The sequence below is a fragment of the Lepidothrix coronata genome, unplaced genomic scaffold, assembly GCF_001604755.1.
Source record: "Lepidothrix coronata isolate B3197 unplaced genomic scaffold, Lepidothrix_coronata-1.0 Scaffold19, whole genome shotgun sequence".
NCBI classification, from domain to species: domain Eukaryota; kingdom Metazoa; phylum Chordata; class Aves; order Passeriformes; family Pipridae; genus Lepidothrix; species Lepidothrix coronata.
The window spans coordinates 1,717,691-1,739,771 of record NW_016690199.1 but is presented as its reverse complement, the minus strand read 5'-3'; the positions used below and the strand labels follow the sequence as shown (position 1 = coordinate 1,739,771).

Genomic DNA, 22,081 nt, shown 5'->3' with positions numbered 1-22,081 from the left:
GAAATACATTAATTTACATTATGGTTAAGACTTCAAAGGAAGTTCTTTGGAAGGTTGAGTGAGGAATACTTTGCATCTTTTTTGTACCAGCTCCTGCCATCCCGTGAGGAAGATTAATAACACTGGTGGTCAGAACAGGTAGTGGAGGAAACCTGAACACGGGCGAAGCTTTTACCTGGTTTACAATGCTGTCCTTCATTTCACACAGCTCAGCAAGCCTGAGAGACTGAGCTTCTGGGGTTTGTTCTGCACTACCATTCGAAGCCAAACTCTGTTTGAGATCGTCAAGAGTTTTGGATTTAGCTGTGAGTTGATTTTCTAGCTCCTAGTTGATAAAAAAAAGGAAGAAAAATAAGATTTTTTTATGAGATCATAGGAAAAAACCTGCTGTGTGAGGAGCTTAGATAAACATTCCATCTTTAAAACCAATTTTGCATAATTCTTCAGCCATGCCACCATCATTTCAACTCTGATACACAACTGTTTCACAGGAATTCCAAGTGACAGTGGCTGCCTCAGATGGTCTCCTGCAGGTTGAACTATAATCAGTCCCTTTACTGTCAGTCTGAGCACTGGACATCATGCTTGGGAAGGAAATCATCAGGAGCTAATTCCTCAGTAACCAAGCAGGACTCTTTGTACCTCTCAAGATGCAAAAAGTTTTTCTATTAATGCAGCTGAACACCTGTATTAATTTTGAGGGATCTGATGCCTAGAAAAACACAACAAAACCAAAGGACACCAAGATTCTTGAGGTTGGTGCAGAGAGACTACATTCTAAGGCAGAAGTAGAGAGAGTTGCTACTTTTCCAATTAGGACTGTGTAGTTTCCATGACACTTCAACCACAGAGCTCTTCAAACTAATGGAATTGATGGCTTTTACCATGGCTGTGCTGAACTGAGAACAATTTTGAATCTCAGAATACGATCTACAATATTGCTGTGCAACACTCCAAATACCATGGAGCAACAGCAGATGGCATCTTCAGTTGGAGGAAAACCCCACAGAATAGCAATTCACATTAAAAGTGCATCTGGCTCTATCACCTGAATGTAACATGCTTTAATTAAAATCAGACTGTAGTATTCTGCTAGGAAATAGCACCTTCCTTTGTGTTTTTTCTGTTAAAATCTGTGCAGTTCTTTTGTCTGGATTCATTGAAGTGCTAAATAGGGGTTTTACAAAAATATCATTCATGTAATGCTTTACCTTGCAATCATCTAATGTGTTCTGTGCAGAAATCAGACTTGCTGGGGTTTGTAAGGATCTCAGTCGATCACTCTGAGCTTCCAGCCAGTTGCGAAGAGTCTGTGCTTTGTTCTCATTTTCAGAAATATCCTCCAAAATGTGTTCCAGGTCTTGTATCTGAAAGTTACAGAACTATTTTAACTTCCTTAAACCTACGAGTGGGCAGAAACAGGGCTTCGCTTTCCATGACAAACTCTGAGATTACAAAATCTACATTGAAAATAACATTTAGAGAAAATATTTTGAAAGGAAAAGCTAAAAGGTTTTGCAGGCTCTTTAGGATCTGACCTTTTCCTTGGGAAGAAACAAGGCAGCGTGTGTTCTGGAGCTGGGAGCATGCAGACCTAACAAGTTGTGGGACCTTGGGCTACATGGACACATTCATATGGAGTCTGAAAGCTTCATTCTCACTAAACCCCACCAGAGTTACTAATATGAAAGGGACCTTTCTTATTTGAAGATCTCCTATCTTCAGTCTTGGCCCTGAGGATCCATTAAATCCTAGAATGCAGCTTCTTGAAAATGGTTAGAGAAGATAACTTTTTCTCCTACAAAAGTGGGATTCCATCGTGGAACTGAATTTTGCATTTGAAAATTATTTTGGAAGACTTTCTGAGCTATAAAAAAAATTGTGAATTTTCTGTTTGATCAGTGATCTTTGTATCTGGATTCAGAGAGGGCAGCTTCTCCCAAAGCTGTGCAAATTGAGAAATAGAGATGAAAGAGGAATATGTTAGCAGAGGGAGTCATTCCAGCAGCCTCATGGTTGAATTTGGGATTCTAACCTTCCCCATGTCTTTTCCATATCATGAGTCACACTAGCTTTTCTGGGCACTGGGGCACACAAACAGCAACATCTAATTCTGGATGCATGGATTATTTCTAGCCTCACTAGAATAGAGCAATTCTGAGGCACTGCTTGAAACAGATTTTCTCCAGAGAAACAGAAGATATGCTGGTACAGTCAGTCTAGATAAAGAATTTTCCTATCAGCTGCTGGTCTTCAAAGCACTCCACTGGGAAAGCATTTAATTACTTCAGGAGGAGGACACAGATCCAGAATAACTCATTTCCAGGGACCCAGGAGGGCTGGAGCAGGCCTGGGAACTAATCTCTGCTACGCCTTTTCCAGCAGGGTCATATGTTCCCCCACGGCTATCAACACTACGAACCTAATAATTACTTTTTTTGGCAAATCCAACTGCTACAACAGGAAAACTGGGGGTAGCTTAATATATCCCTATTCCTCATTCCCATCATATGGCATGTGGAGGGGTTGCTTGGTTTTTTTTGGTGCTGTTTGCTGAGCAAGGCCTGTCTGTCCAAGCAGTGCAGCACCTCTTCTTTCCACAAACTACCCAGTGTTTTCTCCCACGAAATTTTAAATGCTCCAGCTTTCAAAGCACCCCAAAGATTCAATGGATTTCACTAACAGGTTCCCCTGCAGACACTGCCCTGAATTCTTTCTTTTCCGTAGTTTTCTCAATATAGGACTTCTTTGTTGACATGTCACTGACTCTATTTTCTTCATAGGAGGAATCTTATATTTCCACCTAATACAGTCAACAGGCAAGATCAGTTAGGAGAGAGAAAGCCATGAGAACTCAATCCCACCTTTCTGTTTAGGGCTGCCTGCAGCCTGTGCCACCGCAGGTTCATCTCGCCAAGACACTCAGCAAATTCCGTCCTTTCGTACCGCTTGCTCTCCACGTCGCAAGTGCTCATCTGCAGCAGTGACTGGTTAACAAAATCTACCATCCACTGTTTAAAGTTCATTTCCATCATGCATTCCTGCAGGGAAAAAAAGAAAAAAAAAAAAACCAACAACAGAAATGTAAACCAATTAGTTTGATAATTTTAATCTGATCAATTCCAATGATGCTTCAAGGTGTAGCTGTGGGACACTCGCAGCTGAGTCTGAACCATGACCTAAAATATTTTTCTGAAGGAGACTTGGCTGTAGGAATAATCCTCAATATCATTACATGGGTAGTTCAAGGTAGGAACAGGCTAGTGCTGGAACAGGGAAGGAAATCCAGGGGTACCAGACTCTATACTTAATCCACAGGACAATACCATCACACTACCATGGTCCCAGATTAGGCTAAGACCAAGGCTTTCCCACACTCCTGCAACTCTCAGGCAAATGCAGCAAGAGCTTCTGCCCCTTTACCAAAGTATCTGCTATCAGAACAGAATATCAGAGTACCTGGGAGGAGAAAGTGTCCTTCAGCCTGAGTGTCCTTGCCCACTGAGATGAGTGAGAAACCACACGAAAAGTGAAAAAATAAGGGAATGTCTTTTTATTTCAGAAGGTCTTAGGAGAAAAGAAAAGGAAAGGGTTCCTCATATATCTAGCAGTACCCAGAAAAAAGTCACCAGGGAATACACAATACAGGTACTAAAGTCACAGCTGTTTTCCTGCAGGAATTTGTGTCCTTCATCCCAGCTTTGTCCTCAGCATACACATCCCCATATTGCTGACAAGTGTAGAAGAAACACCTAAAAACTGACCTCAAAGGATTTAAAACAGCACCTCACCTACATATCCCAACTGCTAAATCCAGCTGATACAGACCAAAATGTTATATATGTGCTATACCAAGGCACTTGGAAAGAAATGTTTATGTTGGCACTTGCCTTATGTGCAGTGCCAAAGTGCCTGCAAACTGCAGCTGTAGATTGAGAACTGTCAGACTGTCTGAGCCCAGAGCAGAGCTCAGCAACTCTGTGAGGGCAGAGCAAAATATGACTCTGCAGGGAGCTAAAATACGCCCTGAGGTTGGGCTCTCTGGCATCTATGGAAGTACACAGCTTGAATCCTTCCTGTGGCTGGAGCAATCAGCCTCTGCCACTGGTGCTTTGGCATCTGAACAGCGCCAGGACTCTGCTGCAGCCTCTCTCTCTGCAGGTTATTTCTTGTGATGACAAGATATTCAAAAACCCTGTTCTCTAGTTAAATAGATCCTGGTTATGGAGATATATTCCCTGTTAAAAAGACAGGCTAGAACACAGCACAAACACAGTCTATCTTCCTAGGGAAGCAAGGCTTTCCTGCTCATCCCACTTTATAATCTAAATGCGAGAGAGAGAACAAGCAAGACAGATGGGACAGCATAGGGAAAAGGAGATTACAGCACAGCAGGCAGTAGCTGTATTGCAGGACAGGCAGTGTTTTCTGTGTCATAGAAGCATAAGGTTTTATAAAGGAAGATTTTAAGACACCTTTGCGACTGAGGAACCCTCTTGAGAGCAAGGGGAAGGATATGACAATGCCTGTAGGCTGTTTCCATCCTTTTTACAGCCAAACACCTTGCAGAAGGCCTGGACTTCCAGCTTCCCATTTACCTTGTACTTGTGAAGGAGGCTCTTGACTTGGGCAGCACTGCGTTGTGAATTTACTGGCTCCTCATGTTCCTGCTGCTGTTCCACCTGGTCCAGCCAGGTCATTAGTTCAGCAATAGCTTCCCGCGATGAAAGTTTTTCCATTTGAAGCTGGGATAAAGCATATAATGAATCCTCTACACTCTGCTTGTTAGAAATATCAAGGAAAATGACATTTCTATTTTTAGAAAGGCTCAGGCACTATAATCGCATTACAGGGGCATGAACTTGATAGTGAGCCCTGTGCCCCAGAAGGGCAAGTGACTTAAGAAAGGTTCAAGAATTCATAAATCTCAGATAAAAATATTTCTTTTTTTAACAGACTTTCATGTAAAACTGTAAAGATAATAAATATACGCAGAATAGCCCAGGAAGAACACTGCAATATTTAAACTGCAGTACAATATTGGGGTTATTCTGAAAGCAAGACAGACAGTTAACTCAGAAAAAGGTAGTTTAGGGAGCAGCCAACTGAATCCCAGCAGCAACATTTTAATGTAATTAATTTAGCTTGAACTGGGAGATGGCAGCAGAGTGTCTCCTCACCTGGTGAAGCTTTTCTTGGATGGCTGGGAGTTGTGTAATCAGCTCTCCCCATTTTTGCTCAAACTTTGCCAAAGATGACCTAAGTGCTGCAGTATCAGCTTGCTTCACGTGAAAGAGCTGGTTGGCAGTGCTCACCACTGATGACTTCAGGGAAGATTTTTCATCAACTTCCTTAGAGAACGTCTGAGGTACACAGGAGAAATTTAAGACATGGTAAATATTTAAATATCTATTTAAATGAATAAGACAAACCACGTTTTCAGTCACAGGATGAAATGCTTCAAGCAGATTTTAGCAAGTTTAACAGTGAGCTCAACATGTTCTGGCAGCAGGTAAAGCATTTTTCTGCCCAGTTTGATACAATGCTGAATGCCACTTTTTGCCCCATCCATGTGGATGGGAATATCCTGATTCTCATTTCACACAGAGGTTCAGGGAGGAACCCCAGTCCTCAGGTCTCCAGCCAGCTCACACCTACCAGTCCAACCCTCATGATGCTCTGCTTTCCCACTGTGCACTGTTCCTTCTGTCTGGCCTTACACTGGGGCTAAACCTCCTGGCTGGTCATCCAAGGGGAGCACAGCACAGGGGGGCAGGCAAAGACATGAAATGCAATTCAGCATATTTCCCTTTCCTGACTTTGGCTGAGCATATTCATCCCTCCCGTACCCTGAGTCCAGGTTCTGCTGTTAAGTGGCAGCTTGGCAAAACTGCTGGATCTGGTGTTTGGCATCAGGAGCAAGACAGAAACAGTGCCAGTATGCTGTACTTGCATAAGAAAGAGATCCTGGCTGGGCTGTGAGCTCATTACAGAGGATTCCATTCTGATTTCCAATCTCTGGCCAGTCTCAGGATCTGAAGGAAGGTCTTTGGTGGCTTTGGGGCACACACCCATTCAGTGCTGTATTACATGGGCAGTTTACACCTCATGGCAAATAAAAAAACCTCTCAAAATGGTCATTTTCACCAAAAGTCACAACGCCTTATCTAAACCTGGCAGCAGAAATGACTTACAAACAAGCTGCTGATGGTGTCCCTGATGGTGGGAAGATCTTGTGACACATTGAGAGACTGCTCCTTCCAAAAATTCATTCTCTGCTGAGCAGAGTCCAGCCATTTCATTAATTCCTCAGAGTCTCTGTTGTAGCTACAAGGAGGAAACAAAACACAGAAAATTACATCTAGCTGAGGCTAGGATACAATTCTCACCCTCCAAATTGTCCTCCTCTCTGTAGCACCTCTGCTCCTACAGGACCCTGCAGAAGCTTGACTACAGCTATCACCTATAGAAGATCAGAAACTGATGTCTAACTGATATCTCTAATTGCTTTTTGAGTTACACCCACCTGACCAAGAGCTTCAGTAACGTTTGAAGTCGGTGTAGTTCATGGCCAACTTTTTTGGTTAAGGACAACCACTGCTCTTCCAGCTTCCCAATCTGGCTTCTTATTTCTGGACAGCTCACAGCAGTCAGCAATTTCTTCCCTTCTTTCACCATCTGGTATAGCCTGGCATGCTTTTCATCAACACTGATTTTGATTTGCTGTCAGAATATGGGAAGTTTGCAGAACAATAATATTTTAAAAACAGAAAACACAGCTAGGAAAACACATATAATTTGTTCTGACTTCTTAATCTCACACTTACTCTGTCGTGTATTTTATTTTCCAAATAAGAGTGGGTGGGTTTTTTTGTTTCCCCTAGAGAGATCAAGACAGATCTCAACATACTTTCATACATAATCAGAATGTGTTATGATTTGATGGGCGTTTCTGACCCATGCAAACCTCAGGCAATGGACAAAGACTGTCAGATCTGGCTGCACTGTCCAAACATATGGTTGTTCCCACCAGAAAGTTATTGTTATTGTCCTCCTGTTCCCCTCAAAGTTATTGTGCTTCCTTCAGGTTCTATCCTATTTAAAAAGAAATGTTACCAGAGTTTTGAAGGAAACTGTTGGGATAATTATTGAATAATGGTGGCAGAGAGGAACAAAGAGTGAACAGTGAAGCTTATTAAGGAAAAAAAATAGGAGTAGTCTGGTTTCCTTAGTCAGCATTTTACCATTACTACACTTCACTGGAAGGTCAAAATGAGGAAAGGGTAAAAAAGAAAAAAAAAAAGCAGGAAGCAGATCAGTCCCAGGGAGAAAACAAAGTAGCAACTGTGTGATGTGCATCTCACTTCTATCCAGACATGTACAATATTGTTAATAGAGATATTTGTCTCACAGGAATTAAGCCCCAGAGAATTTTATTCTGCCCTGTCCTTGCAATTGTGAAGGTCCAGTGCTGGGGCTCCACCCAAAAACATCTTCTAAAGCTTTACTACTTTGTTTCTGATTTCTTTAAAGACAAATAAAGAGTGAAGAGCTAGTTAAAAACTTAAAAAGCCAAGGAAAACTAGGCAACTTCACACTTACTGATTATGCATTGCATGTCTCCTGCCTCAGTGCAACAGGTATCAAAAGCACCAGAGGGCCACTATGATTGTAAATATCTACTGTTGATCAATTACAAAAGCTTTAATATAGCTCAGAATTTTCTGGGAATATCCAGTGACCTCTTTCATGCAGTCAGACAGATTAAATCGCTATAATCCTTTCTGCCCTTTCTAGTCTATGAATCTAAATATCAAACTGGACTCAGTATAGACCCAAACATTTATTAATTCAAAAATTTGTCTCTGAAGACTGAGAAAGGTCACACATCTGAGGAATGCAGAGCACTCTCTGAAAATACATCACTAAGGTTACTGAATACTATTTCTTCTTAATTTTATAAAACAATCATAAAAGCTGCTTTCATATCCTTATATTTAAATGTGTTTAAAACATGGATAAAATATTTCCAACTGCAGCTGAGGTTCCAAATAAAAGATGCAGCTCTGCCATCAGAGATGCAGCTGCAACCAGGGTTGCAATAGGGGTTCAAATACTTCATATTTTCAGGCATTTGAAGGCACTAGGTTGATTCTCCTCTTCCACAGGTTTTACACCATGGCATGAAAATCTTTCCTGAATTACAGAGAAGTGGCTCTGTGTGCACTCCAAAGCTCCTTGCTGTATTTGGGATCCATGGAGCCTGCACACCATCTTACCCCAAATATTTGCATTTGCAGACCAACTTCTAAAGTAGCTATAGTCATTATTCCCACTTAGATGAACTTGTAGCCTGTGGTTGAAATTAGCAGCCTGGTCCCCTGATACTGTTAAAAGTAAGTTGTTGGCTTGCATCCACACACAGGCAAGGAGACAAAGGAAACAGGGTCCTAAAAATCATCATCTTCTCATATTCTAACTAATCTTTTGGTCAACTCTACAGATCCACAAAGAAAGCCAGAAGGAGAAACACATAAATACCTCTAGAAGTGCAATCCTTTCCATTAATCTTTCTTCAGTTTCTTCAACCAAATTGACAGAAGGCAATGTAGAGGCAAGTGCCTCTAACTCCTTATTGAAAACTAGGCATTCCTCATCAAACACCATCCATTCCTAAAAAATAAATTGAATCATTAACACAGCACACATCAATCTGCGTTTTTGCTACACCAGACTCAGGCCTTACTGTTTATTCTAGCATCAGCAGCTCTTGCTTTAATGAAACATAACATGAAAACAGGTGAATAATATGGAAATTAAAATAAAGGGAGACATGATTTCACCACAGATGAATTAATTATTCATTCTCCAATATCTTCAAGGGTTCTTATTTTAAAGTGGTGTACATAATTTTTTATTCCCTAGGTGTGTTTTAAGATTAAGTCTTATTTTAGAGTGCGGATGGTATTTTTGTGCCTTAAAAGGCTCTTCTGTCAGTCCAGGCACTCAAAAGTTACTGCAAGAAGTCATAAAGTCCCACCCATGTCAGAATAATAAGTTGAAATGTCCACTTTCAGAGACTTGCAAGGATAAAGTTGGTTTACTGACACACACAGAATAACTAATGGACTGTTGCTGTCCAGTGCAGTCAGGAAAGGACAACTACTACCCAAAGAATCACTGATGGGAAAAGAGTTGCCTTAGATGAAACTTTTCTTCTTCCTCCAGCTTTTACTCTGGGTTTCTTTTGAGTTATTACCTTTAACAGGCTTTCTAAGTGGATACCATATTGGCAGGCCTTCTGCTCCAGCAACCTGACTTCATTCACCAGCTCTTTCCAGAATTCCTCTCTCTTTTGCAGGACAGAAGGACTCACTCTCTTAGAAAATGCTTGCATGTAAGCCATGCGGGTCATGAGGTTGCGGAAAAAGTCCTGAAAAAAACAAGTTAAAGCTTGGTCTTTAAGAGAGATCACACACTCACAGCAGGAAAAGACTCACTGAGAAGCCAGTTTCAGGGCATAGCTGGAGTCAGGAGACTACTACCCAAATTCTGCATCACCCCAAGATGGGCGGTTACTGATCATTTCACAGTTAGTCAGAAATGAGTGATGAGCTGAATACACTGTTCTCATTTATACACTTCTAAAGAAAATTATCTACATTTATACCTTCAGTTTGTATGAAATTCATAGATGCTGTAGGAAGATAATGGAAGGAAGAGTTTAGCTGTAAATAAATGTGTAGTTTAGCATGAGGTAGTTATCCCCACACACAGTTATTATCCAGTTCGTTTATCCATTATCCACCTAGATTTCAAGTGACTTCAAGCAATAAGTAGTAGGCAGGGAACAATAGTTTCATATAACTACAAGGCAACAGTTTGATTTAGTTATGGCTCTTGGTAAATGTCTGAATCTCAACACAGCACTTCCCCCCCCCAAAAAAAGGTTTCAGGGTCTTCAATCAAGACATTCTTCATTAAGAACTAATAACTAGTACAAGAATTTCACTTAAAGACCATACTCCAGGCATAGGCTGTGTGAGCATCCTGAGCATTCCTACCAGGGTAGAGAAAATGGCTTTTGCAGTTTTCTTTTGCTTTGTAAGTAAATTCCTAACATTTGGCTTTGCTAAGGGCAAGCTGTGAGTGACAACCACCTATGCTTGACTCCCATGACTTTGGAGTAGTGGTTTGCAGTGCTCAGCACTTAAAGGAATTTTTAAGGAGTTTAAGCTACGTGGAACAGTTACATCAAGGTATTGACATGACAGAGACACCTTCCAGTGACTGGTGCTGGCCAGGGCTGCCTGCCAAGTGCAGGACAGTGAGGATGCAGGTGCCTTCTCAGCATCTCCCACCAAGCATGTAGCAGCTGAATACAAGGGACACTGGGCTGCAAAGGGGAGGGTCTCAACTACTCTCCCATTGGAAAAGTGGCTGCTATGGGTAAGTTTCCTCCACCAGATCATGATGGCACAGAATGCTGAAAGCAAAGGCTCAACTCCCAGTTGCTATACAATTTCAAGAACCTCACTCCTGATTTACTGTCAGTACTTAGAAGGACATGTGTTTTCCTTATATATCAGTATGTTCTGAGTAAGCAAAAGTAGTAATTTATCACCAAAACTGCATTTGTAATAACAGCCACTCTTTCATATTTTAGTGGGTCCTGTTTTGGTCTACTGAAAACCTTTGCTTTGTTTTCTGCACATATTCCAGTCCCTCCCCCATGCATGAGCCAGTTATTCTTCTCCATTTCACTGGAGAGAAACCACTCACAACAAACAGTGATCCTGCTATGCTGATCTAAGCATTGCTGTGATAAGCATCTTATACCTTGTGATTTTCCAGGTGAGACTGCAGAGCTGCTCTACTTTTTGCTAGGTGCTTTGGATCTTGTGCCATCTTCTCTCTTCCAATAGCTACCAGCTCTCCAAACCCACGAAGTAAGTCCTCATACTGGCTTTCACTGATGGAAGGGGAGTTCAGCTCCACATACTTTGCTTTCAGAATCCCCCACATGTCATCCAAAACATCCTATAATGTAAACACAGTTAAGCAATTCATGAAGGACAGAAGTAAATCCCACAACCCCACATATACATTCCCAGAAAACAAAACAACCATCAGCCTTTTGGTGCTGAAAAAAACCCGTGCTTTGAAAAATCAAACCTTGTTGAGTAAGTGGAAACTGTACTGTCCCCTTACCTCTAATTTATAAGCTTCCTGGATTAAGGTGATAGGTAACTGCAATCTTTCTCCATGGCCTCTCAATTTTGCCACTTGGTTTTCAAAGTTTTGCAGCTCCAAAGCATAGGCATCAACTTTCTGAAAGAAGGACAAAACAAGCTACTAGGAAGAGTTCCATTCCATTAAACTTTCCATTATCACTGGTAGAGCAGTGGATCCAGAGGCTGGATCTGTGCCAGTACTTCGGAAGATCCAATGATCTTATAAAACTAAATGGACAAGACTGTTCATGACATAGTACAGCATTCAACATGCATTTCAGTTTACTAATTCAAGAGCAGCCATTAAAAGGAATCATGGACTCAGAAAACACCATTTTTTTAATGAACCATAAATACTCAGTTAGGAATGAATTGAGACAAGTCCTCTCTGAAGAAAGGAAAGCTATATATGTCTGGCATTTCTTTTCCAAGAGTGGTTACCTGACAGAATATACCCAAGGCAGCAATCCCTGCTAGGGGATTCAGCAGGGAACACAGCTCTCAGTCTGGCAGAAAATTATGCCTGTAAACAAGGCTATGAGCCTGTAATAAAGAAGTTTCCAGATACCCTCTTTGCTTCGGCAACAAGTAGGTAGATGGCCAATGGCCATTCTAGGAAGGATATGGAGTCTGTTAATTTTTAATTCTCTTCTAATCCCTATAAAGGTCAAAGAAAATAGCTTAACTGGTCAAATTCCATATGACAAAGTGCTCATAAATGCTACATGAGTAGATATAAATACTAGAGTCCTATTCCCACATAAAAAAGCTAGTTTTGCATATAAAAAGGCCAAATGTGTGAAGTGCTGTACTCTGTGTAGCTCTTTTTTTCCCCCTTTAATAGTATGGGGTTTAATAGTATTTGCTCTGAGAGGTTGTGGAGAGACTGGTTTCTCCACTCCAACAACTAAAAGAGCTACAAAAGGTCTGTCTACAGATTGGGGTGTAGTGGAAAAAAAAAAAGGGGGGTGGCAAATATGGCAAATACTGAACTCTCGCCTTTCTCAATTTTAAAACCTAGGTGAGACTCAAATTTTAGAAAATATGAAACTTAATAGATTGCAGAAAACTGGAAATAATAGCTAATGCTGTAAAAACTCTCCTTTCCTTTGAATAAAATTACCTGAAGCTGTTCAGAAACATTATGTCCATGTAGTTCATTCAAGCATTGTTGCAGAGCAGCTTTTTTCTCAGTTAACTGATCATAGAGCAGCCTGGTTTGATTCTGCAAAAGAAACAAACATCAGAAATATATCATGTATCAGGAATAGAGTAATGACCAGACAAAATTACACAGCAAACAACAGCAAAAGCATGTTTTTCTCCTTTAAAAAAAACAGAAAAAATAAAGCATGTGCATTATGGGCTTAAAGCAGTAATTTAGAGAGGGAAATTCTGGAGTCTGTGTAGTGTAAGAAGGTAGATTAGTCTGTCTCAATGATCCTCTATGACTGTAAAAATCTGTGAAACTTATCAAATTCTTCTCTTCTGAAAATAAGAAAATGAGCCCATTACTGGCTGACTGATGGAGCTCCATGGATTCTGCATAAATAAACACTGCTAGACTAGTTCTGCTGCTGTTTGGAGACAATATCCCAGTGTTCTTCAACGGAACTGCTTTATTATTCAGCAGTAAAGAGCCAGGCCATCTTGCAGATGATGAGCACACTGAAGTTTTGCTGGACACTGCAAACTGTATTTCTAAGACCAGGCTCTTTCCTTACTTCAGACTAAATACCTGATCTGAGTGTTTTCCAGCAATAGTTAGTTGATTCAGCACATCACGAGAATCTAAAGAAAAGCTTCTCATTATCTCCTTTTCTGAGAAAGAACAAAAAAAGGGCAAATTTGCAAAACTATGGCTTCAGCTACACAAAGTCTAAAGGAACAGTAAATACAGTGGAGCCAAATCAACCCCCAATACATTGCTAAAAGTAGCCCAGTGTCAGACATGGCACCAAAAGGGAAGAAGGCTGCCTCTCCTGAGGACACAGCAGCAGAAACAGTACATGAAACTCTCCTTGGCCTAATCCCTACACACAGAAACTTGCTTTAGCCTGTAGCTCAGCCTGCATGGGATACCAGGTTACTTCCATACTTTCCGCATGCAAATTTTCTACCACGCTCCGGGTCTCTATAGCAGTCAGCACTGCAAACAGCACTGTAACCAGCAAAATTAATTTGCTTCTTGAGAGGCCAAGACAAGTTTGTTTAGTAGAAAAAAAAAAAAAAAGAAGTCGTCCATTAGAGGTTGCTCATCTGTAATCCAAATGCATTAACACTGACAAGTCTAACAGATGCTGTGAAACAAGATGTGCATTTGGCAGTGGAGTACCAGATAATTGCTATTATGATCCAGCCCAGCTTTCATTGAGTTGCTCCTTGAAGCAGTGGCAGCTTGAGTTTGTTCCAGCCGTGCCTGCAAGTTGTTAAAGCACTCGCAGAACACATCTGTGCTCCCACCAGCACAGCTAATAGACTTCAGGAGATCATCCTTTTTATCACTCAGATCAGCGTGAAGTTTTTGCAGCTCGACAGACAGAGTCTAAAGGATTGAAAGAAAAGTAATATGAGTGAAAATGGTCTTTCCGAGGACTCTCACCTGTAAAAGGCAGCAGGACTCAAGCTGGTAATTGTTAAAAGCAATAGGCCCAAATTTGTGCAATACCAAATAGTTTGGTGCTGTTATTCCTGAATAATGCCAGCAAAACAGAGGGGAAATATAAGGCCGTATATATTCTGTTGTAACAGAAATCCACTGGGATTTCTCCTTCCCAGAATGGACAGTTACCTCATAAAGAGCCTGCTGCACGGCTGCCTCTTCTGTGGAGAGGACTGAGGTGTTTAACATCTCCTCCATGTTATTCAAACATCGGCTGATCGCCAGAAGCAACTCAAACAACTTTCTGTCCAAATTGGAAGAGACTTCCTCTGCCACGTTATCCTGAGTAAATGCAAGCCAGAAGTTTTCAGTACTTTCACCCAAGGCATGGCTAAGATTTATTCACTCCTATAAGGTTAGAGGTTCGGTCAGCTAATAATAAAATGGAATTAATTAAATACTGAGAGACAGACTCATGAGACAATTATATGCATGTAACATTCAGAGCTGTCAAGGACAAAGCTGAGACAATAACTCTTTATTTATTAGAGACTGGCTGTGGTCTTTCAGGTCTCTAATCTCAGGAATGAGCATAACAAATTTGTCTTGTCAGCTCCAATCCTGCAGATTTACTGAAATCATTTTCCTTGCTTTATATAGCTTGAGGATTTTTACCCACACTAGCAAATCTTTGGATTCAGTTAGCAGAAGTATCATAGCTGAAATTTGAAATGTTTCCTCTCAAAATCCAAAGCTGATTTCTACATTCTAGTCCACACCCAATGCAAAAGCTCACTACAGTGAATGCCACTTGCAATAATATGATTACTGACTGTTTCCCAGTGTCCAAGCAGTGTCTTGTTTCTAGAATCCCTGGTATTTTTTGCAATGCCAGGACATGCCATTTTTACCTGTGCATGCACCACATTTGCTTCCTGGCTCAGGTCTCCCAGCTGGACAGTGTAAGTTTTCAGTTCTTCCACGGTGGGGGTTCCTGCACCTGTGAATGTTCCTCGGGGCAGCATGTTCATCTTTGTTGTAATCTAACATTTGAAAAAAGAACACTGAAATTAGGTGAAAAGCTCAAATGAAGACAGGGCTATGGGCAATGAAATATCACTCCTCTCAAAAAGCATTAAAATGAAACTTTTAAGGCACTAATATAAAGCACCTGGATAGCAGGGATCCCTTTATACTGGCAAAAGTTGGGCAGGCTATGCCCTGATGGGAGACTGACTGAAAAAGGAGCCTCTGATTCCCAGTTTTAAGGGCTACAGCAGTAGTTTGTGTTAAGGCAACCCTACTGCCCACTGCAGGGTTAAGTCTTGCCTGCAAAAGAGCCGACATTCATTCTTTTATGTCTGATATTCTTTCTTGTATAGCAGCAATTTCAGAGAATAAGAAATCTAATTATTCTAATTTAATGTGAACAAAACTGTTAATAACAGGAATTACAGTTTTGTCCAAGGAGTAAAATTCTGCAGTCAGTCCAGAACATAAACACAGCGCGCTCTTGTTGCAGTCCAAACTCTGCTTTTGACATATGAGAATGAGAGAACACAATGGTGAATGGCAGAACAAAATTTTAGCCAGAGATTTGCTCTGACCAAAATGTTCTCACTTGGGGGAACTTAACCCACTTAACTGACTTAACCCACATCCAAAAAAATCAGCTGGGAGCTTGCAGGCTAACTCTCTTAATTCTCTTGAAAGAATGAAGCAGATAACATCCAGTCTGAATGTTAACTACAAAGACTCACCAGGTGCTCCCACACTGTGCTTAGTAGTCACTACTTCAGAGACATGATTTACCTCAAAGTAAAATTAAAAGACAATTATGAAAACACTATGCAGTAACAATCTCCTCTGGAGAATGCTTGCACAGGTTTCAGTTATCTGATGAAGAGCCATGCTAAGGTGACACAGGAAGATACACTAATTGCTATCTTTACCACAAAGGACTGCCCACAGAGAGTGTTTTACTGAACTTAAACAAACCTGAGGTTCCACAAGCTGGCAGAGAGGAGATTTCACCTTTGATGACAGCTCTTGTTGTAAATATTGCCATTTATTTCCCATTTGATCCTTTGGAGCCAAGGTGGGATCAGCCTGCTTGCTCTTTGAATCAGATTCTCCACTGCTGTATTGAGAAAACATTGTCAGAATGGCAAATACTGAAACAGAATAAGTAAAACCAGGTTTGTAAGGCTTCTTGTGTAAAATTAATTCCTCTTGCTCCTGTCTCAAAACCAGCCTGAAACCAAGTGTATGGATGATCTTTAATCCAAGCTTTGATACATTTCTTTGGACTTTTCCCTTCAAATGAAACATCCTAGAGGCCTGCTGGCAGCCTCCATGTCTGTAATGGCAACATGGGGAGCACAGTCCTGTAGCAAGTCTCAGTTCCATACTGGAAGGTACATGACCCCCACGTCCCCTTTTCAAGGCTGCTGCCTTTGAACCTGGCTGGGTGTGTCTGTGCATTTGTACAGCAATGGCTGTGAACAGACACACCCAACTCGCCTCCAGAGGGGCCTGTTTTAGTCCACAGCAGGTGTCAGTGCTGCCTGACAGCCAGACTGACTCTGAGCACTGGAGTCAGCCCAGTATCAAGGAGTGTGTCACATGAACGAGCCTCTATTTCTCTAGACTGTTGATGGCAGATATCCCCGGTTTCTGCCATTTTTCTTCTACAGGCACCAATGGCATGACTGCAAACCTTCAACAGGTTTATTCACATCACTGAATCTGGTAACTGAGTTTGTTTTTTCGTACCTTGATTCTGATTTCTGAGTCACACTGTCCTCAAGCTGTGGCTGCATTTTTAACACGCACGACTCAATAAAGTCAATGAGGCTTTTCTGCTCAGCTGCTTTTACTTTCAGATCCTGTGCACAGAGGACAGCAGAACAGTTATTTGAACTGTAATAATCTGAAATGATGATTGCGCTTTTCCAATCACATTTTAAGTGAAATCATTCGGCAATGAAAATAAGAATACATCTGTCAGAATAAAGTGCAATTTATGCGTAAACATGACTTTACAAAACAAACAGTTTTCTGCAAACATGTATTTTTACGGGATGTATTTCTGCCTGAGCTGAAGACTTAAAAGCAAAATCCATCAATCGGAAACAAATTATGTAGACATGGAAATTTAAGGGCCACCTACTGCAATCCTTAGACAGAGAGAGCGGCAAGGGAAAATGGGGATTTGCTCAAATATGATTTCCATTAGTCAAAAGGAGAGCGTCGAGTGAAAAGTGAGCAATTCTAGCAGCTCAACCTGGATAATTTTCTCCAACTCTTTTCTAATAGCATCAAAATGGCAAAAGTTAATTTTTCAGATAGTAAAACAGAAGTAGTTTGCAGAGCACAGAACATCACAGGATTTTTTTATTGTACTAACAACCACCTTAAAGTCCTTGTGAGTTAGCCCATGGGAAGACATACAAAAAGCTTTAGCTTCAAATGCATCTTCAAAAGTAATGTCAATACATGGATTCAGATTTCATAACACATCAACGCCTCAAGGATAGGAGACTGGAGGGATAGGTGATGCCATCTGAATCATCATGAAACAAGGCAAATGTCAGGGTCCCACCCCGCTTTGCAATATTACTAAACCTTTTGGACAAGGGATTTTAACAGTGAGACCTTTCTGCGTCCTGACAAACTTCTGCAGAAGCTGTAAACGCAGCTGTTTCCCCCACCCACAGGGGATGTGGAGCAGCCTGGCTCCTGGATGGGAGGAGAATTACCTGTGGGTGCTGGAGACCGTTGTGCCAACCAAGTGGCTGTTCGGCAAGGGCAGGCTGGGGCACACTGAAGCCATCTGAGTGCAGGATCTCAAGGGGCTCTGGGTCGACCCTCTCCCTGTTGTTAACCTGTAAAGAGAGATCCAGTGGGGGAAAGCTTCCAGACTTGACAAGAGAGCAGAACCCCTCAGGTGCAGTTTGGGAAAAGGGCAAAAGCGAAGCTGTCTCGGACTTACCATACACAGAATCAGCAGCACATGAAACACAATTGCTACTTTTGCAAAGATTTTTGTCCAGTTCCGTTTACTGAAAGTTTAATCCATTCTAACCTGCTGCCAAGGTCCTCACAGTTCTCCCCCAACAGTTACAGGTGCTTTGTTTTACCTGTTAGCAGATTAGGTGATACTAACCCTCCATTCTTATTGTTTGACCAAATTATAGGGATGTGCAATTTTTACTTATAAATTTGGTCATGTGCCTGGATTCTCTATCTGTCTCTGCTCACAGAGGTATTTCAACAGGAGCCTTTACCAGCAATAATTCTCTCCTGGGCCATGCAGGCTCCCTTTTAGACTGTGCTCCTCCAGCCCTGGAGAAACTGTAGCTGCTCTTACACAAACACATCAGGTGGGCTTCTCTGATCCCTTGTACAACAAAAGGGAATGAGCTCTGAAACCAGGAGTTACTGTCTCACCCACTGGGAAACTTAGCAAAGACTGTGCAGCTGTGTCAGTCACTGTCCTTGCCATTTAGGCATTCTTCAAAGAGAAAGTTACTGAAAAGCCTCTCTGCTGTGATATTATCCCAAACATCACGGCATTTTAAAGGCATTTAGAACCAAACCAAAACCCCAGTCCTTTTCCTATATTCCTTGCAAAATGTTGACTTCTGTCACTGAGCACTTAAAGCAGAAACAACGCTGTTCAGAAACTCATTAAAATCCACTACTTGCTACAAACTGCAAGTAATTATACAGGGCTGTAAACTAGAATAATAGTAACTCTGACATTTGTGATTGACTTCTCTCCCTTCCTTGCTTCACATGGTGAACTCTAACTGTTCTTCTGCAACTACAGACCATTAAAGCACCATGACTCTCACTCTTGGTCTGCACAGCATTCATATGCTTTACCTGCTCTTCATTGTACTTGTCTTGAAGCATCATCTGGACATTCTCCAAACTGCGCTTCACTTCCTTCAGCTTCATGGAAAGAGCCTCTGTTTTTTGTTGGTAATCTGCACTATCTCCACAATCTTCCAGTAAAGAGAGGACCTTTTGTTCAATCTCTGATAACCTCACCTAGAAGGGACAGCAGATAATTATTCATTCTTAGAAGTACAACACTCCTCTCCTGACAACATTCTGAAGTCAGTGCTCACACCACTCCTGTTTGAAAAGAATAGAAACATACAGGCAAGAGAAATAGCTGTGCCCCCCCCAAGATTTCCTCCAATATAGACTCTTTTTATTCTGAACAATTAAATAAATTTTTTACAGAGTTAATCTTAACACTGTTTCAAACAATAGGATCTGCAGGAAGTTATATTAACCCAGATATGAAGCAATAAAAGAGGAGAGCAGAAATTACAGACTCCATTTGAGTGTGACCAAGAAGACAACACATCTCAGTGGGGGAGAAAGGCAGTGCACAGACTGCTCACATCACCCTTTGGGACAAACGATGCTGAATTACCAACGCATAGCAATGTTCCCATGTGTCAGCCAGGCCACTGCAAACTGCTGGGATCTGCTTTTTGATTCAAGCTGCTTTGAATCAAAGTGCATCTCTGCATACTTTAAACTCATGTTTTTAAGGTGAGTGTGGAGACAGGTATCATGGCTCAACTTCAAAGTAATTAACTGTAATAAATTAACTGCTTTACATCATACGCCTGGATCTGGAGAATATTTGTCTTTGTTCTATGTGTATCTTTTTGTGTAGGTCTTGATTAGGTTAGAAAATTCTCTTCCGCCCCTGAGTTCTCATCTTTACATTGAGCCAGGCAGTTCAAGCCAACAGGAACTGAGCAGCTCTTACAGCTGCCCAAAGCCTGCTTGTTTTTACCAGCTGGAACTGCCCTGTTGAGGCCTGTGCTGACACAAATGCTGAATGGGATCCAGATGCATCCAGACACCTAGGTGCATTCAGGATCCTAATTCCCACAGAGTTCAGCACCTGAGCACTTGGCTGAATCACAGCTTAAACCCAGAGGCACTTCTTGGCAGGGACTCAGTTCCTATTAAAAAATAAAAACAACACCCAAACCAGCAACAAAACAGGTGGAAATGTCTCCTGGTAATTTAAAATGGGGACATTTTGGTATTGGCTCCTTTATGGTGAGTGAAATTTGTTGCTCTAGGTAGACTCAGCATTTGAAGTAAACTGGCACACCAGACTGGCACCACAGGGAGCTTCAGAGTGGCTTGCCTGCATTCTTTGTTTTAATCTGCACTTGCTGCATGCCAGGACTGTCTCCCACCCAGCCCCTCATGCCAGTCCTGTTTTCCTCCTCCCATTTTCACCAAAAGGTACCACCCACTCCTTTTGTTCCACTGCCATGGGGCAAGAGGCTGCCCTAGGAGTAAATGCAGTAGGTCCAAATATGTGAGGGCAGGGGGAAAGTGCCATCTTTCTACCTAAGCAACAAGTGCAAAAGTAGAATTAACCAGCTTGGAAGCTCTTTTATAGCAGTCTTTTAAATTACTCTGACAGAAACAGAGTGAAACTGTCAAAAGAAAAAAATACTCTTTTGTTTCTAGCTGATTTATCATGATTGAGACTAATGAAAAATTGCCTTTCAATAGAGGATTTAAACTATAATTAGCCATGTTTTTGAAAACAATCCAAAGAAAAACAAAGCTTTACAAACACTCCAGAATTCTACCTAAATCCCCTGGATGCATACAGATCCCAACTCTAAAAATGGGTATCTTAACTAAGCCCTTACAAAGCTGCACCTGAAACTGAAGCCAAGCAGTCACCTGTTCTCTGCACGGTGTGATGAAGCTGATGAAGCAGGGAGAGAAGAGCAAGCACAGCTTTTCTGCAGACACACCCCCCAGGGAAGGGTGCCTGGTTTGGATGGCAGCAGCAAACCGACTGCTCCTGCTCCGTCTTACCTGGCAATCCGCAAGCTGCGGCTCCACCACCTGCTGCGCGTGGGGGGTCTGAGGGTCTGACCTCAGGGACATTTTAGTTTTGTCTAGCCATTGTTCCAGCTCGGCAACCTGGGCCTGGCACACCAGGAGGATGGATTCTGGCTCAGGCTTCCCGCCATCCAGTGCTTCCCCTCGAGAGCCCAGGGCGACGTTGGGGACTGGAGGCGGCTGGTCGCTCTGAAGCAAAGCACATGAAAGGAACATGGTTAACTCTCTGGTTTGTCATTTCTTTCCCCTCCCCTTACCGGTGAGAAATGATTAACTTTCACACTCACAAGTGCTCCGAAACAACTCTGTCACAGTGTTCCCAGACTTGGGAAAAAAAGAAAAGGAAAAAAAAAAGAGGGAAAAAAGAAAAAGAAAGGGAAACGCAGCAGCCTGGAGATCCAAGATCTGGTGTAACAGGTTTCCAGGCAGCAATTTGCATTTGCACAGCTATACCTGAGCACGCAGGTAGTTCCTGAGCGCACAGGAAGAGGATGACTCACCATTAACCAGCTCTCCCCCAAGGAGAGATGTCTTTCTGTGGGAGTTATATGTAAAAGCAATGCAGTTTGGAGCTGCAGAGCAAGCTGTTGGGCAATGCTTACAAGCTACCTGTGTGTGTTCCAACAGTCAAATATGCTTTATTCAGGCTCTAGGTCACCCTAGAAAAAACCGGTGTATTTTAAATATTAAATGTTGGGTAATTCTTCTTATTTGCCCTCCTTTAAAAAGCAATATTGCATTGTACACTTCTGTAATAAGGAGAAGTCCAAAGTGCTTGGAGATAATCAGCAGTTGCTTGGGAGGCTGCACAGGTCTGTATATGCCCCCACGCATACAAACACTGGAACTTAGTGAGTAAATAAAGCACAACACCACAAGAACCAAACTACTTGTATGCTCCCGTGGCTCTAGAGCACACATTCAGGCAACTGACATGGTCAGAGGTAGTGTACAAGCTCCATGTTAAAATGAGATTTGGCAAAAAAAAAGGGAGCAAAAATGCATTGTTTCAGCTATCAATGTCATCATAGAACAGTTTGGGTGGGAAGGGACCTTTAACAGCCAACTAATTCAACCACCTTGCAATGAGCAGGGACACCTTCCATTAGGATCAGGTTGCTCAGAGCCCTGTCCAATCTGACCTTGAATGTTTCCAGGGATGGGGCATCCACAACTTCTCTGAGAAACCTGTTCCAGTGCCTTACCACTCTCACAGTAAAGTAATTCTTCCTAATAACCAATCTAAGTTCACTGAGAACTATTACTCCTTGTCCTATCACTACACTCCCTGGTAATTTGTCCACTTGCCCAAAAGCCACATCCTCTGCATGTGCCAGAA

The 22,081-nt window shown here is 41.8% G+C and overlaps 1 protein-coding gene across 3 annotated transcripts in view; it reads right to left on the bottom strand.

Moving 5' to 3' along the window:
- The window catches only part of SYNE2 (spectrin repeat containing nuclear envelope protein 2), a 180,580-nt gene that overhangs the window by 52,250 nt on the left and 106,249 nt on the right, over window positions 1-22,081 (bottom strand). For 2 of the 3 annotated variants that reach the window (XM_017807555.1, XM_017807558.1), the window contains exons 68-87: window positions 20,716-20,931; window positions 18,727-18,894; window positions 17,598-17,723; window positions 16,612-16,724; window positions 15,835-15,976; window positions 14,748-14,879; window positions 14,026-14,178; window positions 13,570-13,779; window positions 12,358-12,459; window positions 11,212-11,331; window positions 10,840-11,040; window positions 9,260-9,433; window positions 8,542-8,673; window positions 6,527-6,723; window positions 6,195-6,327; window positions 5,181-5,363; window positions 4,599-4,745; window positions 2,865-3,041; window positions 1,212-1,367; window positions 176-325 (exon numbers count right to left, since the gene is read on the bottom strand). In XM_017807555.1, coding sequence (XP_017663044.1) covers window positions 176-325; window positions 1,212-1,367; window positions 2,865-3,041; window positions 4,599-4,745; window positions 5,181-5,363; window positions 6,195-6,327; window positions 6,527-6,723; window positions 8,542-8,673; window positions 9,260-9,433; window positions 10,840-11,040; window positions 11,212-11,331; window positions 12,358-12,459; window positions 13,570-13,779; window positions 14,026-14,178; window positions 14,748-14,879; window positions 15,835-15,976; window positions 16,612-16,724; window positions 17,598-17,723; window positions 18,727-18,894; window positions 20,716-20,931 — 3,132 coding nt within the window. The remainder of the gene's footprint in view (window positions 1-175; window positions 326-1,211; window positions 1,368-2,864; window positions 3,042-4,598; window positions 4,746-5,180; window positions 5,364-6,194; window positions 6,328-6,526; window positions 6,724-8,541; window positions 8,674-9,259; window positions 9,434-10,839; window positions 11,041-11,211; window positions 11,332-12,357; window positions 12,460-13,569; window positions 13,780-14,025; window positions 14,179-14,747; window positions 14,880-15,834; window positions 15,977-16,611; window positions 16,725-17,597; window positions 17,724-18,726; window positions 18,895-20,715; window positions 20,932-22,081) is intronic. The other variant, XM_017807556.1, reaches the window with a different exon arrangement.